Source organism: Carcharodon carcharias, chromosome 2 (assembly GCF_017639515.1).
Source record: "Carcharodon carcharias isolate sCarCar2 chromosome 2, sCarCar2.pri, whole genome shotgun sequence".
Taxonomy (NCBI): domain Eukaryota; kingdom Metazoa; phylum Chordata; class Chondrichthyes; order Lamniformes; family Lamnidae; genus Carcharodon; species Carcharodon carcharias.
This window is the reverse complement of record NC_054468.1, coordinates 163,190,832-163,201,945: the sequence shown is the minus strand read 5'-3', so window position 1 is coordinate 163,201,945 and position 11,114 is coordinate 163,190,832. Positions and strand designations below refer to the sequence as shown.

At 40.5% G+C, this 11,114-nt stretch overlaps 1 protein-coding gene across 1 annotated transcript in view; it reads right to left on the bottom strand.

Annotated features, from left to right (window-relative positions):
• Positions 1-3,721: 3,721 nt before the first annotated feature.
• Positions 3,722-11,114, bottom strand: part of pde10a (phosphodiesterase 10A) — a 414,859-nt gene continuing 407,466 nt past the window's right edge. The window contains exon 22 of the mRNA XM_041207024.1: positions 3,722-3,854. Coding sequence (XP_041062958.1) covers positions 3,752-3,854 — 103 coding nt within the window. The 3' untranslated portion in view covers positions 3,722-3,751. The remainder of the gene's footprint in view (positions 3,855-11,114) is intronic.

The window sequence follows — 11,114 nt, the reverse complement described above, 5'->3', positions numbered from 1 at the left end:
ATTGAAACATATAGGCTTCTGAAGGCACTTGACAGGATAGAAGCTGAGAGGATGCTCCCCTCATAGGTGAATCTAGAACTCAGGGACACGGTTCCAAAATAAGGTGACCCCCATTTAAGAGGGAGATGAGGAATTACTTCTCTCAGAAGGTCGTTAGTGTTTGGAATTCTCTCCTCCACGAGCAGTGGAGAGTGGGTCATTGAATATTCAAGACTGAGCTAAGACAGATTTTTTGATAATTAAGTCAAGGGTTAGGGGGGACAGGCAAGAAAGTGGAGTTAAGGCCACATCCGATCAGCCATGATCTTATTTACTGGCGGAACAGGCTTGAGAGTCTGAATGGCCTACTCCTGCTCCTATTTCTTATGTTCTTCAGTAATTCGAGCACTAAAGTACCTGAACTGATATCCTGCCTCGTATTAGTGGGAAGTCCACCTGCTCTCTTTCCCACTGGTTGTAAAATTTGGAAGCATTGTTGCAACATCGGGTTTCTGTATGTGTGCATCCTGACTGCATTTCTAGGCTCCCCGCCACCTATTTTGCTCTTAAGAGCCCAGTAATATTGTAGCCACTGTGTATAAATTTGGTTACTACACTTCATTGGAGATATTGCATCGAAGTGCAATGAGAATGAACCCAAGTTTAATGGGAATGAGTTAATCAAAAAAGATAGATTATTAAAAGGTTATGTGGATTTCACTGAGTTGTGTGTTGTGTTAAATGGTATAAGTTGAATGAATCCAGTTTACAATTAAGGCAAGTCAAGCAGAAGGACCAGATGATGTAAATTTAAATTAAATATAGATTTACAGCAGATGCTAGATTTGGAATAATCTGTCATATAAAGTAGTAGATGTAAAGGTCTTAGAGTCTTCAAAATGCACCTGGGTGTTAGTCTGGTTGAGTTGGAGTGCTAGAGAGCTCTGGTTTTATGAGCTGCATGGTGTTTTCACACCTTTGACTTTCCTTCATGGGAAAATTAGAATACTACTAGCTTTGATAGCATCCATGGCATTTATAAGGTTACATGAAACTCTGATATTGGTGTATTCTGGTTGGTTGGTTTGAGCATTTATTTATAAATAATAATGTAATAAATGATTGTAAATGCTCTATAGTACAAACAGAAAGGACATAGTATTTTTGATACAAAGACTGCAAATGAATAGATGAAAAAACTTATGGAACATATACAATATTTATAATTTATAAACCGGAAGTTAAGACAGCTCAAAATTATTGCACTTGCATTCTTTTTCATTTTTTTCCTTACAATGTCTCATTACTACTTGACATGTATCTACTCTGGAATTACTTCTCTTGTAACAGAAAAGCCCATCCAAAACTTTGGACTTTTTTTAAAACAGATGCACTATATATACTCATTGTAAAAATTAATTTACAGTAATATCTTGTTACATTGTTACATTTGTGAATGTACATAACCAAGATCACTTGCAGTACAGTTGTTTAAATATTAACATTTGTTACATTGAAACATTGCATTTTATAATAAAACTGAAGTAGACAGTCAGCATTTTTTGTATTTACAGGTGAGGTTGAAGCTGCTTAGGCAGCAGGCGTGATTGGTAATATGCTACAAGGTTCCAGTTTGTTTGTACATATTACATGCACACAAAGCATTCCATTATAATAAGCACACTGAAAGGGTGCAAAAAATCCTCTACAACTTCCAGAAGTAACTAAAGCTAATAATATTGATCGAATCTTGAATAGACTAGTGTAACATACTGCAATATTAGCAGTACTTTCAAAGGTCCATCACATATTTTACAGTTCTATGGTATGATTTTCCACAATGGGTATTAGGGATGCAGATGAAGTTCAAATAATTCAATGCATTGGCAACTTGAAGGATTTCCTTATTTTGCAATATTAAACATTCATGATGGAATGATCAATGTGTAGATACAAATAATCATAAGCTGCTTATGCAAGGGATTTCCTTGTTGTCTGTGTGGTGTGTGATTTAGTTTCCATTTTTTCTCTTCTCTAGCTGTCATCTTTTCCTTGTCTAGCTAAGATGAGGACCCTAGATCATATTGCCAATATTCCTTTTGCAACCCTTGAGAGTTTGCTGAGAATCATGTATTCAGGAGGACTAGACGACACATGACTGGAACCTCTATATGACCCAAGTCGTGCCTACCATGTTTCTATCGCCATTTATTTCTTACTCCAATAGGTTCACTTAACCAACTAGTTGTCTGTAATTTAGCTTATACCAAATGTATTTAGTATCTCTAACTTAACAAAATTAATTTTTAATTGCAGTGGTGGTTGGTGAGAAGCTGTTGGCTTGTTATTTATAAGCAGCCCATGGCAATGAATGATATGCAGGTAAATGAGTCATGAAGACACAAAAGTTAGACACTCCTGGAATAAGTCTTCTGTACAGGCACTGTCACAATGATTCTAACCTTAATCTATTAGCAGGGAAGTTCACTTCCAGTATAACCAGTCAGGTGGTTTCACGTTTGCCTTTCCCAAAGGCAATGCCTTGCACTTCAGTATGTTACCATGGTCTAGCATTGGCTGAAACATACTCAGATATTGGACTTTCTGGCTGAGATTCAATCATTCAACTACTTTAGCTACCAATAACATTGTGGTGGATCAGTCAACTGGTGTGATGTTTATTGTAGAGCAGTCCTGTGAGACACCCCATGTTCTGCAGTATGGTGCATCAACAATCTGAAAACTCAAGTATGGCACTTAGTGAGTGAATGGGTAAATTCTTATCTTCCATCTTTCAATTGCTTCACCCATTTAAAAGAGGGAAGAAAAAACATTCATGAATTTGCATTCCAAGTGTCACTAATGCAGACAGTAGATCTTGAAAAACTCTTTACTGCATTGCTGTTGTTCTGCTTTTTCTGCTCAGTATCACATTCTTGGAGACAGGTAAATAAATAAATTACTGTCTAGATGAATGGAAAATGATTACTTCTGTTTTTTTGTAAATATTTTAATGCAGGCTAGAGAAGCCTCACCCTACTGCTGTTCATCACAACCACTGCTCAAATTCATGATGGAAAAAGAAGTGCCTTAATCAGCATATTGAAGGCCTGGAAAAGCACATTGCTTCCTCTTGCCTTTCAAAGGAGTTTTGCATCCCATAACTTTCCTTCATTTACATCCCCAATAAAGACCTAACTATTTCTTTAGCCATTTTGCGATTCCCATTTAAAATAGCAATGCCCGAGGACGGCTGAAAAGTTTTAGTCATTTTTTGCAATTTGCATCGATGATGGATGCTGTCATCAGTTAAGTAATATTTCAACAACTAATATTTGTCACTCTCAGACTATAACTACTACAATGCAGTCTCATTCTATCTTCTAGTGATATTCATACTAATATGTAAACCATCTACTCAAAATAATGATTTCAAATCCAGACAGAATATTTGAGTGTAAAATTGCATGGAAAGTACCTGCCTGTCTCAGAGTAAATATTAAGGCCACACCAATACAGCATACAGGAAAGGGCCAATGTTTTCTTTTAAAAAAGTCATTTTCAAACACAACAGATTCTCTAAGGCAGTTAGATCTGATGTTTTAACAAATGTTAAACCTCCAAATGACTTGTGTTATTAGCTAGAGTGGGAGCCATGTTGTCATGGACTCATTAGGTAATGTTATTGTATTACCTACAGTAACAGGTCTATCTTCCCAATTCAAAGTCAAACACTTAACAGTGGAGCATTCATTATAGAGCACCAGTTCCATCAATTCTCAATTTTTACAGGAACGTTCTTTGAGGGAGCTGCCTGGCCCTGATCTGAGGTTTCACTTGTTCGTGCTATCTTCTCCCACTGAGCGAGATTTTCCCTAAAAAGCAGAAATGGGCACAAATTTTAAAATGTACCTTTCGTCAGCATTTTAAAAACGTTTATGTTCATTAGTAGAAATGGCAGTGTTCAAGAATGAGTTCTCCCTGCTTCCCTTGCAACCAGTAGTGGGATAAAAAATATGTCCTTGGGATGAGATGAGATACAGAACTGCATTACAAGAATATTCGCGAATCCTAACATCACAAAACTGAAGTTTTCTGCACCAATGTATTTTGCTATATCCTTAACTGTGGCTTATCCAAGTTGCTGTGGCATTATGTCCATTAGAACTGAACTGAGGCTATTGAAATTAATTCCACAAAGTAATTTGGATGCAATCTATCTCTAGTTCCTGGTTTTGAATTCAGATACTCTTCCTTTTGCATTTGGTGAAAGCTTCTCTTTCACCAATATTTTACGTAATCAAAATACTCCCAAGTACTTAGTACCACAGAACAATACATCACAGAAGGTCATTAGGCCCATCATGCCAGCTTTTTCAAAGAGGTATCCATTAGTTCCACTTGTTTGCCACTTCCCCTTAGTCCTACAATTTACTTCCGTTAAAGTATTTTCCAAAAAAATTATTATTGAATCCGGTCGCACACTTTCAGGTAATGCATTCCAAAACAGCTCACTGCGTAAATATTTTCCCTTTATGTCACCTCTGTTTCTTTCGTCAATTTCTTTAAAATGGTGTCCTCTGATTACTGACTCTTCTGCCACGAGAAATAACTTCTTATTTTCTTTATGAGAACCTTTTGTGATTTTGAATACCTCTATCAAAGCAAATTTCCAGTTTGTCCATGTAACTGCAGTTTTTCATCCCTTGTAGCATTCTAACAAATCTCTTCTGGACCATATCCAAGGCTCAACATCCTTCCTAAAGTGTGGTGCCCAGAATTGGCTGCAATACTATGGCTGAGGCTTTATCAAAGTTTTATAAAGGTTTAACATGACTCTTTTCTTTATGTAGTCTATGCCTTTATTTATAAAACCAAAGATCTTGTATGCTTTCTAACAGCATTCTCAAGTTATTCTGCCACCTTCAAAGACTTGTGTATGCACACTCTTAGGTCCTCCTCACTCAAACTTCTAAAATGGTGTTAAATTTCATGGGCAGAATTTTGTCCTTGGTGGGCATGCGGGCCCCACCAGCTGGGTGGCGGGCGGACAGCCGACCCCTGCCGCTAAAATGGGGCCCGCCACCATTTTGAGTGGGCGGGCCAATTAAGGCCTGCCCGGTGGTCTGCCCAACAGGAAGCGCTATGCGCATGTGTGTGAAAGAGCGCACTGCTCCCTAAGACTAAGTGCTGTCTCAGGAAGATTAGTGACAGTACACAAAAGTTTAAAAAATAGAAAAATAAAAATATTATTAACATGTCCCCCTCATACGACAATGTCACACGAGACGGGACATGTTAATAAAAACAACATAAACTTTATTAAACTTTTTAAAAACGGACCTGAAACCTCATCCCGCCAATGGATGAGGTTTCATGTATTATCAGAAGCCCACTGGGGCTCCTGGCCTGCCTGCCAGCCTTAAGGTTGGATGGGCAGGTCTTTAATGATCTTAATTATCCTGTCAATGGCCTTAATTGGCCATTGACAGGTCGGCGGGCGGACAGCTGATTTCGCTGTCCGCCCGCCTTCCTAAAAATTTAAAGGGACTGGGATGACGTCAGGGGTTCCTTCCGACGTCATTTTCCTGTCGGCAAGCGGGCCCGCACCCAAATCGCCAACGGGAAAATTTTGGCACATGTCACATATCTGCTCAGTTCATAAGTTATGTTCTCCTGAAATCTGTTGTTACCATCCTCACTCTTTCCTACACTTGTCCAGTTTTGTCTCATCTGCAAACTTTGAAATAATGCCCTGGAGACCGAAGTCCAGGTCATTAATATATAACAAAAGGAGCAGTAGTCCTAATTAATACTGGATCCCTGGTGGGGTGGAGGCGGTGGTGGATGTCACTCCTGCAAACTTCCCTTTTGTGTGAAAAACAATTATTCACTATTATGCTATCCTTTCTGTCCCTTAGCCAATTTATGTCCACACTGTTGCTGCCCCTTTAATCCCATGGGGCTTCAATTTTGCTAATAAGTCTATTATGTGGTACATAATCAAATAATTCGTTGAAAGTCCATATACACAACATAAACCACACTATATTTGCCAAACCTGTCTGTTGCTTCACTGACGAACTTAATCAATTTATCAAATACAATTTGCTGTTAACAAATCTTCATTTGCTTTCATTTATTAACCTAAAATTTTCCAAGAGCCAATTAATATTGTTCCAGATTATTGTGTCTAAAACCTTCATTAGCAACAATGTTAAGTTGACTCACTAGTATTTGCTAGGGTCATCCCTCACCCTTTTTTTTTAAACAGTGGTGTAACACTTCTAATCCGCCAGCCCTCTGGCACTACTCCCATATCTAAGGTTTGGAAGATTTTAGACGGAGCCTCTGCAATTTCCACCCTTACTTCATTCAGCAAACTAGGATGGATCCCACAATAAAAGCAGAAAATGCTGGAAAAACTCAGAAACAGAGTTAACGTTTTGAGTCCGTATGACTCTTAGAAGAGTCATACAGACTCGAAACATTAACTCTGTTTCTCTCTCCACAGATGCTATCAGACCTGCTGAATTTTTCCAGCATTTTCTGTTTTTATTTTAGATTTCCAGCATCTGCAGTATTTTGCCTTTACCTTAGGATGAATCCCAATTGGATCAGGTGACTTTTTATTTTGAGAGCTTCCAATCTTTACATACCTCATTTTTATCTACTTTTATCCTATCCAATTCCTCTACTACATCCTCCTTTACTGTGACATTGGGAGCATCCTCTTCTATAGTGAAAACAAATGCAAAGTAATAATTTAGTACTTCAGCCATGCCCTCTGCTGCCACAAGATGTCCTCCTTTTTGGTCTCTAATCAGCCTCATCATTCCTTTCACTACTGTTTTACTATGTATATGTTTCTACAAATTACTTTTGGGTTCCCTTATATGTTATCTGCTAACCCAACCTCATATCACACTTTGCCTCTCCTATTTACTTTTTTAATTCTCCTTAGTACTTTTCGTATACAGCTTGGTTCTCCACTGAATTATGATCTTAATTTTTATCATAAGCCTCCTCTTTCTGTTTCAGTTTAATCTCTGTATATTTAGTCATCCATAGAGCTCTAGCTTTGGATACCCTTCCTTTACACCTAGTGGGAATAGGTACAGTCTGTACTGTTACGGACAGGAGAGAGGAAAACTGAACTTCTCTATCCGCTCCCCTTCTGACCATAAACAGGTGGTTTTGAGATTTTTTTAAGCAGGCTGTGGCACGTTTCCCCAATCCCTCAATTTGTGTGATCCAATATAATAATCGTTCACAGCAAATTTACGTTATGATTAACTTTAGAAGGTTAGCTTATTCACATTCAAACCTGGTCCGGGGGTGGAGGGGTGGGAGGAAGTCATCGCAACCTCTCACACATGTACATATACAATAAGGGAGGGTAGAAGAGAGGATCATTTACAACTATGGACAACAACAATAAAAGAACCACAGAAATGAATATTCGTTCACGTGATTTCCAAAGGCTGAGAAGTCCAGATGAGTTTCTGGTTGGAGACAACAACACGAGGGCCCTTGAAACGAATGATGATGTGCCACAATGGAGTTTCACTGCTTAGACCGCTTGGCAGGCGATAATTACAGACTTTTAAAATCAAACATGCTTGGAGGAGTTGAGAGATAGTAATCAGCTACTTGCTCAGCCGGTCTCCTGGGGTCCTTTCCAGTTGATGTTAAAACAGCAGACTGAGGGTTTCTCAGTTCTCATAGGAATATAGAGATTTCAAAATGGTCACTTGAGTCATGTGACCTTCTTTCTCCATAGAGAGGTCAAAAGGGATGTTCATCTATTGTCTGGTACCGACTTTTGGTTTCAGGACCGATAATGTCCTAGCCATTAGCTTCTGAAAGAGTTGGCATCCATATTGAGTTTCTTGTGTCAGAAGTCCATTGCCTAGGCAGACCCTCTGACTCCACTAGAGGGGTAAGCTTGATCAAGATTCAAATGGCATCCATTGTACCCTCAATGGTCCCCTTTTGAAATGGACCTGGATAGTCCCAGGTGTGAGATGTATCTGTTAACAACTCTGCGGGTATAACAAATTTTGATCTGTGAGTCCCCTGTTTTCACGATTATAATATCCTTATAACTGGGTATGAGATGCTACAATGATGAAAGGAGGATTCTTATAACTCCTGTTCGTAGCTTCCAGAACAAAGGGCCAATCCTCTGGTCATGTGACTTGTAGCAGCCTTTTTTTGGTTCAACAGAAAGTCCATTTTAAAAATAGCAAAAAACAATAAAGTTCTGATACATACAGTTTGGATTTCTTTCATGTCTTATTGATATTATTGTACCAAACAAACTTCTCTTTGAAGGGTTTCAGCTAGAGCATGGGCAAAGAAGACCCGGAGGCAGTAACCAATGCCTGGAAGAATGGGTAAAAAGAGGACCTGGAGGTAGTAATCACCACTTAGACCCAGAGTTAGCAGCACCTAGAGAAATGGGCAAAAGAGGAGGCAGTAACCATCATCTTGAAGAGAGGGTAAAAAGACCCAGAGATAGCCAGCAGGACCTAGAGAAATGGGCTGAAAGGGGACCTGGAGGCAGTAACCATCACCTAGAAGTGTTATCCAATCCAGGTCAGTCTGTGACTCCTGAGGAAAATTGAAGTGTGGCACTACAGGAAAACAAATAAATGATTGGTTGGTGAATATTTTGCTCATTTATCTTCAAACCCATGTAATTTATTGGTAATTGTCAGGTTTTATTAGTTGTAATAAGGTTTACTAGCAGTACTAAAGGTTATTGGGAGTAGCAGTGTTTATTATAAATTAATTAAGAATAAATTAATTAGCACACAATTAAGATGGCAGGGTAGGTGATGTGTTGCAACTGCACGAGGGTGATCCAGGGCAAACACTTGGCTTGAGGAGCTTTGGCTCGGAGTCATTGAGCTGGAGGCCGAGCTGCAGAAACTGAGATGCATCAGGGAAGGGGAAAGTTACCTGGACACTTTGTACCAGGAGGCAGTCACAACCCTCAGGATATGGTTTTTAAAAACTCATTTTTATGGGAAGTGGACCTTGCGAAGGTGGTGAGCTGCTTTCTTGAACTGCTGCAGTCTCTGTGGTGTAGCTACACTCACAATGCTATTAGGGAGGGAGTTCCAGGATTTTGATCCAGCGACAATGAAGAAACGGCGATATATTTCCAAGTCAGAACGGTGAGCGGGTTGGAGGGAAACTTCCAGGTGGTGGTGTTCCCATCTATCTGCTACCCTTGTCTTTCTAGATGGCAGTGGTTGTGGATTTGGAAGGTATTGCCTAAGGAGCCTTGGCGAGTTTCTTCAGTGCATCTTGTAGATGGTACACACTACTGCCACTGTTCATTGGTGGTGAAGGGAATGAATGTTTGTGGAAGGGGTGCCAGTCAAGCTGTGTGCTTTGTCCTGGATGGTGTTAAGCTTCTTGAGTGTTGTTGGAGCTGTATTCATCCAGGTAAGTGGAGAGTATTCCATCACACTCCTGACTTGTTCCTTGTAGATGGTGGACAGGCTTTGGGGAGTCAGGAGATGAGTTACTCATTGCAGGATTCCTAGCCTCTGACCTGTTCTTGCAGCCACAGTATTTATATGGCTAGTTCAGTTCAGTTTCTAGTCAAGGGTAACCCCCAGGGTTGGGGGATTTAGCGATGGTAATGCCATTGTATGTCAAGGAGTGATGGTTAGATTCTCTCTTGTTGGAGGTAGTCATTCCCTGGCACTTGTGTGGTGCAAATGTTACTTGCCACTTATCAGCCCAAGCCTAGATATTGTCCAGGTCTTGCTGCATTTGGATGTAGACTGTTTCAGTATCTGAGGAGTCGTGAATAGTGAAAATTGTGCAATCATCAGCAAACATCCCCACTTCTGACCTTACGATGGAAGGAAGGTCATTGATGAAACAGCTGAAGATGGTTGGGCCATCACTACCCTGAGGAATTCCTGCAGTGATGTCCAGGAACTGAGATGATTGACCACCAACAACCACAACCATCTTCCTTTATGCTAGGTATGACTCCAGCCAGCAGGGTGCTTTACCCCTGATTTCCATTGACTCCAGTTTTGTTAGGGTTCCTTGATGCCACACTTGGTCAAATGCTGCCTTGATGCCAAGGGCAGTCACTCTCATCACATCTCTGGAGTTCAGCTCTTTTGTCCATATTTGAACCCTGGCGGAACCCAAACTGAGCATCAGTGAGCAGGTTATTGCTAAGCAAGTGCTGCTTGATAGCACTGTTGATGACCCCTTCGATCACTTTACTGATGATCAAGAGTAGACTGATGGGGTGGTAATTGGGTGGGTTGGATTTGTCATGCTTTTTGTGTACAGGACATACCTGGGCAATTGCTGGATAAATGCATGTGTTGTAGCTGTACTGGAAAATCTTGGCTAGGGGTGTGGCAAATTTTGGAGCACAAGTCTTTAGTACTATTCCCGGAATATTGTCAGGGCTCACGGCCTTTGCAGTATTCAGTGCCTTAAGCTGTTTCTTGATATTGCGTGGAGTGAATCAAATTGGTTGAAGACTGGCATCTGTGATGCTGGGGTCTACTGGAGGAGGCTGAGATGGATCATCCGCTCAGCACTTCTGGCTGAAGATCGTTGTGAATGCTTCAGCCTCATCTTTTGCACTGGTGTGTTGGGCTCCTCCATCATAGAGGATGGGGATTTTTATGGAGCCTCCTCCTCTAATGAATTGTTTAATTGTCCATCACCATTCACAACTGGTTGTGGCAGGACTGCAGAGTTTAGATCTGATCCGTTGTTTGTGGAATTGCTTAGCTCTGTCTACCACTTGCTGCTTATGCTGCTCGGTACACAAGTAATCCTGTGTTGTAGCTTCACCAGGTTGACACCTCATTTGTAGGCATGTCTGGTGCTGCTCCTGACATGCCCTTCTGCACTCTTCATTGAACCAGGGTCGATCCCCTAGCTTGGTGGTAATGTTAGAGTGGGGAATGTGCCGGGTCATGAGGTTACACATTATGGTTGAGTATAATTCTGCTGCTGCTGATGGCTCACAGTACCTCATGGATGCCCAGTCTTGAGTTGCTGGATCTGTTCGAAATCTATCCCATTTACCAAGGTTGGTAGTGCCACACAGCATGATTGAGGATATCCTCAATGTGAAG